General features: G+C 34.6%; 1 protein-coding gene across 1 annotated transcript in view; it reads right to left on the minus strand.

Annotated features, from left to right (window-relative positions):
• The window catches only part of LOC133195815 (nicotinamide phosphoribosyltransferase-like), a 112,472-nt gene extending 95,091 nt beyond the window's left edge, over positions 1–17,381 (minus strand). Inside the window, exons 1-2 of the mRNA XM_061331766.1 lie at positions 17,267–17,381; positions 2,723–2,953 (exon numbers count right to left, since the gene is read on the minus strand). Of these exons, the coding sequence (XP_061187750.1) occupies positions 2,723–2,953; positions 17,267–17,317 (282 nt within the window). The 5' untranslated portion in view covers positions 17,318–17,381. The remainder of the gene's footprint in view (positions 1–2,722; positions 2,954–17,266) is intronic.
• Between the last annotated feature and the right edge of the window lie 1,206 nt (positions 17,382–18,587).

Below are 18,587 nucleotides of genomic sequence, written 5' to 3' on the forward strand. Positions count from 1 at the left end.
TATATGAATATATTTATTGGGTACTTAAACTTTGTATTAAATAACATTGAATGGTTACGTACACTTGTTTACAACATATTAGAACACACACACAAAAATTAATAATAAATCAATTTCCACAATTTGACAAGTGGATTTTCGGATTGAATAATTGTCAATTATTGCTATTAGACTTTGTAATAATTGTTACAAAACTTATCTTATATAGGACGACATCGGCAAAATTAGACAAAACTTTGTAAATTATGAAAGTCTTAACCCCATTTGAGGCACAGTCAGCGGGGAAGGGGGAGTCCATCCCCCCCCCTCCCCCAAAAAATCCGATTCAAAAAGCCAAAAAAAAAAATAATAATAAAATAAAATAAAAATATATATTGACTTCTTCAATATGGTCACGTATTATACGCAATCATTAAACACGAATAAAATTAAATACAAGGTATTTACCAGTCTTGTGTATCACCGCAGAACCAGGCGATTTTTTTTTCATGTGTCTTTGAGACGCCTTTACATGTAACAACGACAGACAACACAGAAAACCCTAAGATCCAGAAGTACCGCAAGCGCATTTTTTTATTTGATCACACCAATCATGTTTATGACTGTAAACCTATAAAAATTACATAAAAATATACAAATGAACTAAATCAACGGAGTTTGGAGGACAAACCTCACCTATATTTTATTTGATTCAATTATTCAATTCTTAATCTATAACGGAAGTGTACATTTACCAATTTTCTTAGTATAAAATCTTTAATTGATAATTAAGTGTTGTTCATAAAAATTATGAACAATATCCAGAAAATAAGTAGATGCATTTCATTGAAACCCAGTAGGGTTCAAGGTAAATACTTGACACCAGGTGAGAGCTAGAGTTCAGGTATGTCTACGTTGAATACACACGGGCCGGTCATGTAGGGGAAAGGGGAGGGCGTCTTGACTTGACAAGATGACAGTGTACTGATTAGGCAGGTAGGTGTCAGTTCTCTTGTCACGGGAGCGCTTCCACGTGTCACTAAGTTACGGTATATATTACTTCATCTCCGCTCCGAAGTAGGTAAGATGTATAATAAAAATTTGAGTGGTTTTGTTTATTTATTTATTTATTTTTTACATCTTCTAAATGCAGTAGTTAAATATGAATGGCAAACATCTATATTATAATATATACTTATCAGAGAAAAATAATAATACAAAGGAACAACAAAACTTGCGCGCATAGAATTTATGTTTCCGTTATTGATAAAAAGGATAGCCTTAATAAAGATACTGATATTTTTTTTATTCATAATTTATTTTTTGCACACATACCTAATGTTTTATGTTTCTATAATTATCAAAACAAAGTTAATAAAGGTCTCGCTTTTGTGACTCTGACTGTGTAAAGGGATTATAATATTTCTATCTTTGACAAAAATATTTCTTACATATCGACAAATTTAAAAAAAAAACCGAATGACTCAAATAGTAGATCGATTATTTCATGTACAAAAATAGAATTTGACTTTTGATTTATGCTCTCTGATTGGTGACGGTACTTGACGTTTATTTATTTATTTATTTTCTTTAAAAAATATACCAGAGTTAGAGTATTAATTTCTCTTTTTGTTCAACAGTTAGATTAATCCTAAATAAATTAACAAAACGAAAGATGAACTCGAGATATCTCGGGTGTTTCTTTTCAAGGTAAAGATAAAAAGCGAGGGTTTCCGAACGCACACGATAAACGCAAAACACGATACACGATAGAACCTGATAAACGATCTTCACGATAAACGCAAAACCTGATAAACGGAAAACACGATAGAAAACGCAAAACCTGATAAACGGAAAACACGATACGATAGGATACGATAGGATACACGCACGATACGACAGGATACACGCACGATACGATAGGATAAACGCACGATAGGACACGATAGAATTGTAAAGAATAACGATGCGGGTACTGTATATAATAAAAATTTTGCATTTCTTTAGAGTACAAATAGCTTTAATTAAAAAATAAACCAAAAGTTTTAAGAACTTCTTGAAAAATTCATAGTAAAATTTTCCTAAAAATTTGAAGAAGAGCCTATATCTTTATTCCATTAATTTGTTACTTTCTTATGCAAAATGTCAACATCACGACGTTAAAGTATATAACGTCAATGTAAGGACGTGATAGTATTGATTAGGAAAACAATGCTTAACTTGAACAACTGTAAAAAGAAAACCCAAAAAGATATTCTTTAAAAATAAAATGTTTTACAACATACAAATCATAGAGTATTATGTGAGAAAGTTTAACTTATTTTGATGACTGGACCAATTTATCCCCTTCATGGATTTAGCTCATTCTCTATTTTTTTTTATTTATCTCCCCTTAGAAAAGGGTGTAGCCCTTCATTTTAACAAACTTGAATCCCCTTTGCCCAGGGATACTTTGTGCCAAGTTTGGTTGAAATTGGCCTAGTGGTTCTGGAGGAGAAGATGAAAATGTGAAAAAATTTACAACGATGACCAAGACAACTAAGGCAAATTAATTTACAAGTTCAATTTTTTTTTAAAAAGCAGCTGTCTATGATGTCAAAATGCCTGGACTTTAATTTATCAAGGGAAGTGGTTGTAGAAATTCCATATCATACTACAAAACATTGCATATCCTTTATATATATAGTGGAAACTGTCTAATATAACACCCGTGCAATACATTTCACTGTGAAATCTTACATACCTCAAGAATATAATTCCATCCAGCTTCATTGAAATAGTCTTCACCAAAGTGTAAGTGGTAAACTTCTTTTGCTTCTGTTATTTTTTCCTTCGTAACAACTTGACCAGTTAACCACTTCTTAATGATATACTGCAAACCAAAGAATACAGTGGATGGAAATTTTCCTCCTCTGCTTTCAAAGTACGAGTAAACTGCTGTTGTATTTGGTGGATACTGCAAATGGTGAGTAACCTATCAAAAAAAAATTGAAATCAGTACATATAAAATTAATATTTTCATAATGAACTAGATGCTGTCATAAGACAGTAATACCCGCACTAGGGTGTTTGCCTCTAAATGCACACCCTTTCATATTGGGATAACCAAGGAAAAAGCCAAAATAATTCTATAATTTACACAGAACATGTATTTGTCAAATCGAGCATAAAATGCTCAGGTGACCATGTGACCCATGAGCCTCTTATACGCATTTCATATACTTAATTCATTACCAGTCTGAAATTACAGAATTTAATTAATGATGTAAATTATATAATTAGGTTTTGATAAAAGGGGGGATATAAATTTTTGGCCCATAATTGGAACTTTTTACATTTATTTTCTCAACAACAAATAATATTATTTTAGTGCAAAGCATTTTTGATGAACTTAGATCTCAACTTTCAGAATTGAACAAATCGGTATTTTCAGTATTTGGGTAGGCAAAAACCTGCTCAAAAAGCCACACCCAATCAATTTTGTCCCCCCCTCCCCCCCCCCACACACAATTTGCCTGTTTTTGGAAATAGGCATAGATAGCAATTAAAGTTATGTTAAAACATCGTTTTTAATGATAATGTAAAATTTGTCCTTGTACTATACAATCATGTGTACACCTTTTTGAAAATTTCTACATCACATTAGACTTGTGTCACCCTACTAGTACTAGTTTTACCATTATCATTTGGATTGCACATGGTGTACATATATGATTCATAGGCCTATATCAGTAGGAATTAATTCATTGTGTGTTTTAATTGGATTATATTTCATGAAGTTGACAGTACCTATGACAGTTGGTAAGTACAAGTTTAGGTATAGACTGGGGTAAAATAACCTGAAATGCAAATAGTTAGGTTAAAGTTTAAAAAGGATCAAAGATCATTGGATGCCACAACAGACGAATTTCACATTATTGTTATTATGTGTTATTATGCACATCTAATGGTATTAAATGTTATGAACCTCTGGAGGCAATCCCCACTCTCTTGAACTGGAAATGTTCACAATATTACCTGCATCAAATTTAAAAGTGCATCAATGATAATTTAGATTGCTTGACATTCCATTCATGACTTTGGGTCAGTCCACCCTCCTAGAATTAGGAATGAAAATCATTCAGAGAGATGCACCATTAAACTATTTGTATATATTTACATTTTTTTTATGTCAAAACAAAGTACTAGTTTGCATGCATGAACAAAAGGGGGTCTGTGAAGGGGAAGGGGCAAGGGGAAGGAGTAATCTCTGCATGTCTTTATTGTTGAAAAACTCCTTGAATGTTAACCTCACTTCTGACTTGTCATCATTATTTTCAAATGGCAGTGTCTCCATATGAGTGAAAAATTCTCAAGAGGGACATTTAACAGCAAACAAACACAATATACATGTACATGTTTATTAGTCAGACATATATATACTTCTGGTCATATCTCTAGTTCTCCCTTGAATCAGAAATGATGATATAAATATTTTAAGAATGATTAAGAGTTGAAAAGGTTGTGCATCTTAAAATTGATTAAGTTCTGTGGTTGAATTAGCTATACAAGTTTAGCTTTATTTTGCTACTCAAAACACCTTGAATAACTATTTATTATCAAACTGTTTTCTGAAATGTGCAGTTTTTTAACATGGATAAAAGTCATACTATGGTGACATGGAATACATTTTCAGCTTCTGAAAACAATGCATGAAAAAACAAGAGGCAAGAGGCCCATGGGCCACATCACTCACCTGAGCACATTAGCTAGGCAAAAGCACAAATCAGTTCAGTATTGAAAAGATTAGCCGGGGGGGGGGGGGGGGGGGGGGTGAATTTTAAACTTCCTGATGATCCCCTATTGTGGCTCCTCCCTATCCAAGGGATAATCTACACTACCTGATGATGCTTCCATATCAATGTGATCAATCAGGGCTTTGCTGTTCCTGAGAAGATGATTTTTAAAATTTTTCTTATATATTTCTATGTAAAACTTTGATCCTCCATTGTGGCCCCGCCCTACCCCTGGGGGTCATGATTTGAATAAAATTGAATCTACACTACCTGTGGATGCTTCCACATGAGTTTCATCTTTCCTGGCCCTGTGGTTCTTGAGAAGAAGATTTTTAAAAGATGCTATTAATTTTTCACCAATTCTTTATTATCTCCCCTTGAAAGAGGGCGTGACCCTTCATTTGAAGAAACTTGAATAAAGACCTACACTACCTGATGATGCTTCCATATCAAAATAACTAATCATTGCTTTGCAGCTCTTCAGAAGAAGATATTTTCCTATATATTTCTATTTCAGACTTTGATCCTCCATTGTGGCGCCACTCTACCCCCAGAGGTCATGATTTGAAGAAAATAGAATCTACACTACCTGATGATGCTTCCATATCAATGTGATCAATCAGGGCTTTGCTGTTCCTGAGAAGAAGATTTTTAAAATTTTTCCTATATATTTCTATGTAAAACTTTGATCCTCCATTGTGGCCCCACCCTACCCCTGGGGGTCATGATTTGAATAAATTTGAATCTACACTACCTGAGGATGCTTTCATATAAATATGACTCATCGTGGCTTTGCTCTTCTTGAGAAGAAGATTTTTAAAGATTTTTCCTATATATTTCTATGTAAAACTTTGATCCTCCATTGTGGCCCCGCCCTACCCCCAGGGGACATGATTTGAACAAAATTGAATCTACACTACCTGTGGATGCTTCCACATGAGTTTCATCTTTCCTGGCCCTGTGGTTCTTGAGAAGAAGATTTTTAAAAGATGCTATTAATTTTTCACCAATTCTTTATTATCTCCCCTTGAAAGAGGGCGTGACCCTTCATTTGAAGAAACTTGAATAAAGACCTACACTACCTGATGATGCTTCCATATCAAAATAACTAATCATTGCTTTGCAGCTCTTCAGAAGAAGATATTTTCCTATATATTTCTATTTCAGACTTTGATCCTCAATTGTGGCGCCAATCTACCCCCAGAGGTCATGATTTGAAGAAAATAGAATCTACACTACCTGATGATGCTTCCATATCAATGTGATCAATCAGGGCTTTGCTGTTCCTGAGAAGAAGATTTTTAAAATTTTTCCTATATATTTCTATGTAAAACTTTGATCCTCCATTGTGGCCCCACCCTACCCCTGGGGGTCATGATTTGAATAAATTTGAATCTACACTACCTGAGGATGCTTTCATATAAATATGACTCATCGTGGCTTTGCTCTTCTTGAGAAGAAGATTTTTAAAGATTTTTCCTATATATTTCTATGTAAAACTTTGATCCTCCATTGTGGCCCCGCCCTACCCCCAGGGGACATGATTTGAACAAAATTGAATCTACACTACCTGTGGATGCTTCCACATGAGTTTCATCTTTCCTGGCCCTGTGGTTCTTGAGAAGAAGATTTTTAAAAGATGCTATTAATTTTTCACCAATTCTTTATTATCTCCCCTTGAAAGAGGGCGTGGCCCTTCATTTGAAGAAACTTGAATCCCCTTCGCTCAAGGATGCTTTGTGGCAAGTTTGGTTGAAATTGGCCCAGTGGTTCTGGAGAAGAAGTCGAAAATGTGAAAAGTTGACAGACAGAGAGACGGACGGACAGACTACAGACAAAATGTGATCAGAAAAGCTCACTTTAGCTTTCAGCTCAGTTGAGCTAAAAAAAACTGCTTTTCAAATACTGTAACTCTTTCCAAGTACTTGTGATTATAAGTTTTTAGCTCACTTGAGCTTTTCTGGTTTTCTCATCACATTTTGTCTGTCGTCCATCTGTCTGTCTGTATACTTTTCACATTTTTGACTTCTTTTCTAGAACCACTTGGCCAATTTCATCTAACCTTGCCATAAAGGATCCTCGGGTAAAGGGATTCAAGTTTGTTCAAATGAGGGGCCACACCTTCTTTCAAGAAGAAATAATCAATAATTAGTGAAAATTTGGTGGTATCATTTAACAAGAGGCCCATGGGCCACAACGCTCACCTGAATAACTTTGGCCCTGCTGTTCCTCACCAGATGATCTTTTTGTAATACCTATTGTGGCCCCGCCCTACCCACGGGGATCACGATTTTAACAATTTAAAATCTACACTACCCTAGGATGTTTCCATATAAGTTTCAGCTTTACTGGCCAAGAGGTTCTTGAGGAGAAAATTTTTGAAAATTTTTCCTATATATTTCAATGTAAAACTTGGATTCCCTATTGTGGCCCCGCCCTACACCTATGGGTCAAGATTTGAATTCTTTAGAATTTACGCTGCCCCAGGATGCTTCTACAAAAAGCTTTTCTGACCAAGTGGTTCTTGAGAAGAAGATTTTTTTTTCAATGTATTTCAATATAAAAATTGGATTTCCTATTGTGGCCGCGCCCTGCCCCCAGGGGTCATGATTTTAACAATTTAGAATCTACACTACCCAAGGATGCTTGAACATAAGTTTCAGCTTTTCTGGCCTAATGGTTCTTGAGAATAAGATTTTTAAAGATTTTTTTCTATATATTTCAATGTAAAACTTGGATTCCCTATTGTGGCCCCGCCCTTCCCCGGGGGTCATGATTTTAACAATTTAAAATCTACACTACCCCAGGATGCTTCAACATAAGTTTCAGCTTTTCTGGCCCAATGGTTCTTGAGAAGAAGAATTTTAAAGATTTTTTTTCTATATATTTCAATGTAAAACTTGGATTCCCTATTGCGGCCCCGCCCTTCCCCCGGGGGTCATGATTTTTACAATTTAGAATTTACACTACCCCAGCATGCTTCCACATAAGTTTCAGTTTGTCTGGCCAAGTGGTTCTTGAGAAGAAGATTTTTAAAGATTTTTTCTATGCATTTCAATGTAAAACTTGGATTCCCTATTGTGGCCCCGCCCTTTCCCCGGGGGTCATGATTTTAACAATTTAAAATCTACACTACCCCAGGATGCTTCAACATAAGTTTCAGCTTTTCTGGCCTAATGGTTCTTGAGAAGAAGATTTTTAAAGATTTTTTTCTATATATTTCAATGTAAAACTTGGATTCCCTATTGTGGCCCCGTCCTTTCCCGGGGGTCATGATTTTTACAATTTAGAATCTACACTACCCCAGGATGCTTCCACATAAGTTTCAGCTTTTCTGGCCCAGTGAGATCAAATCCATGGGTGTATAAAAAAAAACATCTAAATAATAAGAATAAATCACAGCTGTAAATTTATTTCCATGGACTCTTCCTTGTGTAACATCTGGTCTGCAAGATATCTCTGGGATGTTTCATGGTTTCCATTTTTTTTGAAAATGAAATATATAATACAAGAGGCCCATGGGTCACAACACTCACATGAGTAACTTTGGCCTTGCTGTTTTTCACATGATTTCCCCCCTTGTAGTACTTATTGTGGCCCCGCCCTACCCTCAGGGGTCATGATTTGAACAATTAGAATCTACACAACCCCAGAATGCTTCCACTTTAGTTTCAGCTTTTCTGGCCTAGTTGTTCTTGAGAAGATTCTTAAAGATTTTTTACAACATATTTCAATGTAAAACTTGGATTCCCTATTGTGGCCCCACCCTACCCCCGGGGGTCATGATTTGAACAATTTAGAATCTACACTACCCCAGATTGCTTCCACATAAGTTTCAGCTTTTCTGGCCCAGTGGTTCTTGAGAAGATTTTTTACAACATATTTCAATGTAAAACTTGGATTCCCTATTGTGGCAACGCCCTACCCCCGGGGTTCATGATTTGAACAATTTAAAATTTATACTACTCCAGGATGCTTCCACTTAAGTTTCAGCCTTTCTGGCCCAGACGTTCTGGAGAAGAAGATTTTTAAAGATTTTTACTACATATTTTAATGTAAAACTTGGATTCCCTATTGTGGCAAAGCCCTACCCTCGGGGATCATGATTTGAACAATTTAGAATTTATACTACTCCAGGATGCTTCCACTTAAGTTTCAGCCTTTCTGGCCCAGACGTTCTGGAGAAGAAGATTTTTAAAGATTTTTTCTGCTTATTTCAACGTAAAACTTGGATTCCCTATTGTGGCAACGCCCTACCCTCGGGGATCATGATTTGAACAATTTAAAATTTACAACACACCAGGATGCTTCCACATAAGTTTCAGCCTTTCTGGCCCAGTGGTTCTTGAGAAGAAGATTTTTAAAGATTTTTTCTACTTATTTCAACGTAAAACTTGGATTCCCTATTGTGGCAACGCCCTACCCTCGGGGATCATGATTTGAACAAATTAAAATTTACAACACACCAGGATGCTTCCACTTAAGTTTCAGCCTTTCTTGCCCAGTGGTTCTTGAGAAGAAGATTTTTAAAGATTTTTACTACATATTTCAATGTATTACTTGGAATTCCCTATTGTGGCCCCGCCCTACCCCCTGGGGTCATAATTTGAACAATTTAAAATTTACAACACACCAGGATGCTTCCACATAAGTTTCAGCCTTTCTGGCCCAGTGGTTCTTGAGAAAAAGATTTTTAAAGATTTTTTCCTACTTATTTCAACGTAAAACTTGGATTCCCTATTGTGGCCCCGCCCTACCCCCAGGGGTCATGATTTGAATAATTTAGAATCTACACTACCCCAGGATATTTCCACATAAGTTTCAGCTTTTCTGGCCCAGTGGTTCTTGAGAAGAAGATTTTTAAAGATTTTTTCCTACTTATTTCAACGTAAAACTTGGATTCCCTATTGTGGCCCCGCCCTACCCCCAGGGGTTATGATTTGAATAATTTAGAATCTACACTACCCCAGGATATTTCCACATAAGTTTCAGCTTTTCTGGCCCAGTGGTTCTTGAGAAGAAGACTTTTTTAATGACCCCACCCATTTTTTGTCTTTTCTTGATTATCTCCCCTTTGAAGGGGGCTTGGCCCTTCATTTTAACAACTTAAACTCCCCTTTACCCAAGTATGCTTTGTACCAATTTTGGTTAAAATTGGCCTAGTGGTTCTTGAGAAGAAGTTGAAAATGTGAAAAGTTTACAGACAGACGGACAGACAGTCAGACAGACAGATGGACGACGGATATAGGGTGATCAGAAAAGCTCACTTGAGCTTTCAGCTCAGGTGAGCTTAAAATATAATGTATACTGATTAGGCATAAACAGAATATAACTAAATGTAATGTCTTTTTAGGTCACCTGAGTCACTCAGGTGATCTATTGCAATCCATTTTCATCTGTCGTCATTCAGTCGTTTGTTAACTTTTGAACATTTTCAGCTTCTTCTCTGGAACCATTGAACTAATTTCAACCAATTTTGGCATATAGCATCTATGGGTGGGGGACACAAAAATTGTGAAATTTATGGCCCCTGCCCCCCTGGGGTCTGTGGGGTGGGGCTAAAACCACCATAATTAATGCAATCTTAAAAAATCTTCTTCTTTACTCCTGGACATCAAGCAGTCAAACTGTTGGCATGATTGTAATAAGCATTGAGCCCTCTACCAAAATTGTGAAATTCATGGACCCAGAGTCAGGGTTTCTGGTGCGAGGGTGGAGATCTTGAATATATAGTGAAAATGCATTATTTATTAAAAATCTTCTCCTCTGCTCCCCGGTGTTAAGCAAACAAACAAAATTATAGTAATGATGAGCAAGGATGCCTCTATAAAATTATGAATTTCATCACCCCTGGGTCAGGGGTTCTGATCTTAAGGCGGGGCTCTGTTAATTATATATTGAAAAGGCATTAATTCTTTAAAAAGCTTCTCTTGCTTCTGGGTATTAAGCAAACAAACTAAATGTATAGTTGTGATGAGCAAGGATGCCTCTTCCAAAATTGTGAATTTCATGGCACCTGGGTGAGGGGTTCTGGTCTTTGGGTGGAGCTGTAATGATTCTACAGGGATTTACCAGTAACCTCTCAGGGTCTGAAATTCAGCCCCATTCCCAAATTGAAAATGAGTTCAATTTTTCCCAATTCGGCAGTATTTTTCCCCAATTGGTGAACAATACTTTTATATTAAATTATCTTGGAAAAACACTGAGTGAAATTGTCAGATTTTCTGTAATTTTCCTCTATTTAACTCATTTAATTAGCAAAGTTACAGTCATAACATGTTTAAACTGTAAACATTGCCAATCTTCAATCCAAATTTCCTCCATTTTTCTGAAAATTCTGATATTGTGTGATAATATAGATTTCTTAAGTTATTTCCACCTACTCAATTGATCTATGAGTGAATAGTAAGAACTGTACGCATTATAAAAATTTACATCAATTTTAAAGCAAATCTGTGCCATTTTCATATTTTTTAAAATTATTTTACCGAGAAAAAAAAAATAAACAATAAAGAATTAGATATTTATTCCATTGATTTCTTACAAAATAAGTTCCATTAAATATCCGTCGATGTACAAAAAAACTTACTATACCATGTAGTAAATAATGTCTCAAAGTATATAAACTACACGCTGTGTCCATCTTGTGAAGTTGGAAGTCGCAATCGTTTACCAAAAATAAAACCGCTACCGTATCAAAATTTAAGATACGGAAAATTTTTCACAATCACAATTGTAATCTTTTTTTACCATTTATTTGTAACAATTAATTGAAATAGTATACCTAAATATTTTTTCGTTGTCTTGTGATATTTATTTAAATGTAAAATGCATGAAATAAATTGTTGCCAGTAAATTCCTAAATTTATTTACCAAATATACAGCTAGTCATAACTATTTTGTTTTTTATCTTAATTAGTTATGATAAAACGAACTTATCCAAGGGGTACACTGAATTATACAAAGAATGGCTTCTAATAGAATTTTAATTGTCTGACAGATAAAGGGATATACACTGTGTACACAAAGGTGTAACACCTATGTTGGTTTAAACACCTGCGGGGCATGATTAACAGCTCCACATACCGTTATAGGGGTGTTATTGCTGTACATCATTGAACAAACAAAGCTGTGAAATTCATGATGACTGTTAAATTGTGAATGTACTCTCAATTTAATTTATTTTTTACAACAATATCTCATGCAAAATTATAGTATGTTTATATGATTAATTTCAATTGCTCACAATTATTTGCATGTTTAAGCAAATCCCTGGACAAGGAATATACCAAGAGGCCCATGGGCCACATTGCTCACCTGAGCTCATTGGCTACGAAGAAGCAGAAATCAGTTCAGTATTGAAAAGGAAAGGGGGGGGAGGGGGGTGTAACAAACTTTAATTTACACTACCTCAGGATGCTTCCATATCAATATTACTAATCATGGCAAAGATTTTTTTCCTATGTTTTCCACTGTCATGGTAGCTCATTCTGTAGAGCTCTCGCTCCGTGATCGGAAGGTCCTGGGTTCGAGTCCCCAGCCGCGACTGACAGAAGTTGATAAAAAATAAGTAGCAACTATTCCTTTGCCAAGCCCTCAACACTTTGAAGTGAAAGTTGTGGGTCCTTTGGATGAGACCTTAATAACCAAGGCCCCATGTCATGGCAGGCGTTCGGCATGATAAAGATCCCTCACTGCTCAATGGCCCTGAGTGCCAAGTAAAGGTCTAAATTTGAAGCCCTTCACCGGTATATGGTAAAGTCTCTATATGAGTGAAAAATTCTCGAACGGGAAGTAAAACAATCAATCAATCCTATATTTTGCTATGTAAAACTCTGATCTCTCATTGTGGCCCCACCCTGCCCACCCTTAATTTGAACAAATTTGAATCTACACTACCTGAACATGCTTCTATAATAATATGACTAATCATGGCTTTGCTGTTCTTGAGCAGAGGATTTTTTCAAGATGATTCCTATATTTTTTTCTTATGCAAAACTTAACTGACCCCTCCGTTGTGCACCATGATTTGAACAAACCTGATTCTACAATACCTAAGGTTGCTTCTGTATAAATATGACTAATAATGGCTTAGTTGTTCTTGAGAAGAAGATTTCAAAGATATTTCCTATGTAAAAGCATTTCACAGTACAAAAAGATTTACCAAGAGAAAGTTTCAAAAATGTAATTACTAAGGTAAAGCAGTAATTAATTAACAAATATTGCATTGAAGTCTGTGGGGACAAGCGTTTTTTTTTTTAAATAAAAATTCAAACAATAAGAATATCAATAAATACTGTGGCGGAAAGATACATTAAAACATTAGAAATAGAATGATAATTGAAAATGATTTTTCTTACCAGTCCTGAGATATGTTTTTTAAAAATTGAGAGGGAGATAACCCTTACCAAAATTCAAGATTGTACAAGGTTTAAATTTAATCAAACATTTGTTTTTGTCTTGGTGCACGAGCAAAAACCTTTGGTGCACAGGGTCTGAAGTTAGGGAGGAATGACATAAAATAACTTAAACAAGTTATTATTTTATTGAAACTATTTTGGAAAGATAACTTGTTTGAGTTACTGATGCTGGGGAAAAGTAGGACAGAAGCAAAGGGAGATCACTCATTGTGCCACAAATTAATCATTTGAGTTATTGTTGACAATAACTTGTTTACATTATACCTCTGACTGATAAGTGTGTTATATTATATTCATGATATAACTATATGGTAGCTGCATGATATTATATTCATGATATAACTATATAGTAACTGTCCGTTATGTCAGATATTAGACGGTCCGAGGCGTGTTAGCGCCGAGGAGATTCTAATATCTGACATAATGGTCAGTTTGAGGCTTATAACTTACTTAAAACATTTCATCAATGTCGAACACTTCCAATGTTAACTAATTGTACAGCCACAGGAAAATGGGTCTCGTTCTGCTTGGATTACTTTACCTGGCAGTGTTCATTAAGAATACTAGTTTTGGTTTTTCTTCTGTACTTTTTCAATAGTAGGAATCATCAAGCCATGTTATATATCGATAAATATGAACATTAACTTTGTTTGGTCTTTTTTTTTATCCACATTGCAACATTTTGATATATACAACTCATGCGTATAAGTTAGTTCTATTAAATTCTTGACAATTTATTCATTTTATGACGCAACAACCACAGATGACGATGTACATTTTAAACAAAGACTTCTTCAGATTCAGGTGTTTTGATGATGCTATTAATTTAGAACACCAATGCAAATTTCAGTTCAAGTTTTCTTCTGTGAAATCCGTATATATTCTTATATTTCAGAATTTGCAAGAAACAGTTTCTCATTTTACACGTAATTTTTGTAAAGCAACAGGATTTGAAGGATTTTACTCCAACCATTCTTTAAACACTTTCTGTCAAATTGGGAGATTATTTCTGATGTATTTTCTTTTTTAAAAATGCAACAAACAGTTTCTCTATTTAGCGCAGGTTTTGAACTCGGAAGGATTTTACTCCAGACACTCCTTAAAGCAACGAAAGACACTCGCTCAAACAACGCGGGACAAGATGGACAAATGGTCATAAATCACTGAACGAAAATACAGAATCAGTTGAAATTTCATGAGCGGAATGGTTAAAGGCAGAAAAATGGATGTTTAAATAATTTAAGCAAAAAAGTCCAAGGTTGTGTGTAAGAAAACGCATGCTTCTGATTCTTCTGCTGTTTCCCCAAGATTCTGTGAATGTTCCGTGTATCAATCATTGTGAAATGAATCTAGTAATGAAAGGTGAATTTAGGAAATTTATGATCGGGGCCACGGATTCTTCTACAATCATGAATGTGAAACATTCAATTCACTGTGGATTATTTGTGCCATTTCCAATAGGATTTTTTTGTGAAATATTTACATTTTATGCTACTAATTTCCTACATTGTTCATATTAAATTGTTTGATTTATCATTGCCTTTTCAGTGCTGTTTATTAATTTGTTGCCCTTTGTTCTCATTCGAATGTTACCTGTACCTGTCCAATAAGTTGAATCTTATTGGACACCTACAGGTAACTTATTGGACGGCATGCAGGACAATAAGAAATTTACTGAACCAGGTTTAACAAAAGATGACGTCACAAAAATGTTTTAAGGTTATTTATATTAGTCTTTGACAATAACGCCAAAGATCCCGTAATGCAAACATGGTGCAATTTACAGCGCAAGATTTTCTGAGCAGGATTGGAGAGAATTTTCTCCACTTTCCAGCATTGGTCAATCAATTACCTTTCGCTCTCTAAATCTAGATATTTTCTTTAAGCAACCTGTATATTTTATCCACCTCCTAACCCTTTTCAGTCATCTCTACAGACCAATAAACTCGCTTGGTTTGAATTTTCTGCCATTTGACAAAAAATTCAAAACAAGTGAGTTTTAAAGAATATATCTAGAATTATAGGGAATGAAGGTTAGTTGACTGACCAATGCTGGAAAGTGGCGAAATTCTCCCCAACCGTGTGCAGAAATCTTGCACCATAAATTGCACCATATTTGCATTATGGGATCTGTACATCCTCACAATGTCAAGGTTTTGTGATTTCGGAACTCCACACGAACCCTTGACATAAGTCATTATTTAAAAGTTGGGCTAGAAAGCTACTATTTCATTTGTTCCTGGTCTAGGACTGGAACCAATCAGAAAACAGCTTTTATTGTAGGTTAAGTTTTATAAACAAATATGATTCATCTTTAAAATGGAAAGTGTCAATATTGTAGGATTTGTGACTAGTTACTTTACATGAAACATCGGGGATTAATTTTTTGAAGATCGTCCTCCTTACAATTACAAAAGACATGCTCTGGAGTTGGGCAATTTGATAATGACAGATTTGAAAAATATATTCTCATTGGTTAGTTTATAATTACTCATTACATCATGTGTAACCACAAGCCTAACTTTTAAATAACGACTTATGTCAAGGGTTTGTGTGGAGTTCCGAAATCACAAAACCTTGACATTATGAGGATGGGATCTGTAGCGTTATGGTCAAAGACTATAAAATATAAAACCATAATGCTACAGTTCTGCAGCTAATTATATAGGTAATATTGAAGTTGGATATCTGAGAAATTTTCTATGAAAATTAGTGTAGTAAGTGAGTACCCAGGGCTCGACATTAACGCTTGTCTGCTTGTCCGGTACCAGTGAAAAAAAATCACGGACAAGTGAATATTGCTGGCCGCTTGTCCAATTGGACAAGTGCATTTAAAGTAAAGAAGTCTCAAAATAATAAAAAGAACGACTGTCCAACATTTACCGGTACTGAAGTTCAAAGACGGAAGCAGTATGTTCCTAATACCGAACTTCCATCTCGATATGGATCGCTATGTAGTTGAGTTCACACTCGATCGGGATAGAAGTTCACTAATTGCATACTACTGCAAAGGCATGGAATTTACGAAGTTTGGATTCTGTTTGATGTTGACAGTCCCATTTATGTTGTTGTTAGGACAGAAAGTCTAGATAAAATTTTGTGTTATGTGTTTGTTGTATTTATCAATAAGATCATGAATCAATCAAGCACATGTAATGGATTTCATTTTAGTTTTCAAGTTGACAGTATTAGATCTTTATTGAAATTTTTTCGGACAAGTGAAATTCAAGTTCGGACAAGTTAATGTCTTGGTCACTTGTCCGAATGGACAAGTAGGAAAAAAAGTTAATGTCGAGCCCTGGTTCCTGGATAACAGGTTAACCATTAAACAATACGAATATATCAGTTAGTAAACTGCTACTTGGTTAACTCAGATATCTATAGACATTTTACATTTAAAGTACATACAAGTAAAAAATGGTTACTTTTGTTTTTAAATGCGATCTAACATATAATTAATGTGATAAATTTCATCTCCTGTTAGTTTTGACCTTGCTTATTACAAAAACAATCACTTTGTTTTGTTGGTTTTTCATCTTTATTTAATTAATAAATTGGTTTTCCAGGGGCTAATCAAGTTTTGAAGACCTGGGTTATTAATTACAGTGTAGTTCATTTTAAACCTGTGCTAGTCATCAGTACAGGACACAACAATTAAAATACTTAATCTTCTTCTTCTATTTACAACAATTTATGTGTTCTAGGCCCGGGGTTTGTTTCTGTATCAAATGCATTTACTTATGTAAATATAAATAGTTCTGGCTCTGCTTGGTTAGGGCCAAAGGAACGGGAAGTTAATGAAACTATAAAGGGATCTATAAATGACAAAGTTGTGATGGTCATAAGTCAACTGGCTGATTATCAGTTCAGTCATAGTATTATAGGAAGTTTTACATTCCTTTCTTTTGATATTTACTCCCCAATCCGACTATTAACTAATCGAGTAACGGAAAGAAAAGTAAAAGCGAAACTTGACTTTAAAAATAGTTTCCAGTATTAAGTTATATACTTCGAAAAACATATCTGTAACAAAGAGAGAAAAATCTCTTTTTAACCTATCAATGTTTAATATTTCATATTTTGCAATTTTACCTTGTATGAATCTGTAACAAGCAGTAAATTATCTGTTATGCTACTAGCCATTTTTCAAGTTCCCACTCCAATGTAAGGTAAACAGGTGCCCATGACGTCATAGCAACACAGTTAACTCTTTAACATTCTAGGCGTTTCGTCTCTGAGTTTGTTTATACCCGGTCTTTTTGTCCGATGTGTGATAGAGTGATATTTTAATTTATTTTACCTAGTGAATATTATATTATTTAGTTCAGTGACTAAATATTCACGCATATATTATTTTATTTTTAGAATCGCGCAACGTTTCGTTTTCGCGGAGTTTTGCGTGCACCGTTAAAAAAATATTACTGTACAACATCATTTGGTTTTCGTCTTTACTTATGTTCTAGAAGTTATTACTTATCCTGAGGGTATATATTATACTATTGGTCAGTTTTAATATCCATGCTTGCGATTGGCCAGGGACGTTTTCCCGCCGATCTATTTGTGTATTGGTTAGTATATACCTCTACTGACTTTTTCCCTTTATAACATTAGATCGTTAGATGTGACTAATTCCCTAGAAATCGTTATGAATGGACTAATCTCCGTGCGTTAGTCAAGTGAGCTAATCCCTGCTTTGAAAGCTAATTCCCGCTTAAACGTAATCCTCTAGATTTTACTTTTATATATTGGTATGATATGTGAATGGACTAATCCCCGTGTGTTAGTTATGTGAACTAATCCCAACTTTGAAATCAAGCTATCTGAATCCTCTAAATTTTATGTTTGTATCGGTATAATAAAACAGTTAAAAGTATATCATTGCGGGAGTTAGCAAGATTCCAGTTCCCCTCGACCAACTGAACTGGAATCTTGCTAACTCCCCCATTGATATACTTTAACTGTATACCCAGCTAGCACAAAAACATTTTTAAAATGTTTTAAAAACATTTTCAAAATGTTACAAAAACATTTTTAAAAATGTTTTAATCACGTGATTTTGTATGGTTTTTAAACGTTTTTAAAACATTTTAGCACAATGTTTCAGCAAATGTTATCAGAACATTTTATTAAAATGTTACGAAAACATTTTTTAAAAATGTTGTAATCACGTGATTTTGTATGGTTTTTTAAACGTTTTTAAAACATTTTAGCAAAATGTTTCAGCAAATGTCATCAGAACATTTTCCTTAAATGTTACTAAAACATTTTTGAAAATGTTTTATTCACGTGATTTTGTATGGTTTTTAAAACGTTTTTAAAACATTTTATCCAAATGTTGCAATGACATCTCTTTCCTGAAATGTCACTTAATTTTCATTAAATGATATCAACATCATTTTGTATGATTTTAAAA

Source organism: Saccostrea echinata, unplaced genomic scaffold, assembly GCF_033153115.1.
Source record: "Saccostrea echinata isolate AGI-Se365-2 ecotype Australia unplaced genomic scaffold, CSIRO_AGI_Sech_v1 ptg000029l, whole genome shotgun sequence".
Taxonomy (NCBI): domain Eukaryota; kingdom Metazoa; phylum Mollusca; class Bivalvia; order Ostreida; family Ostreidae; genus Saccostrea; species Saccostrea echinata.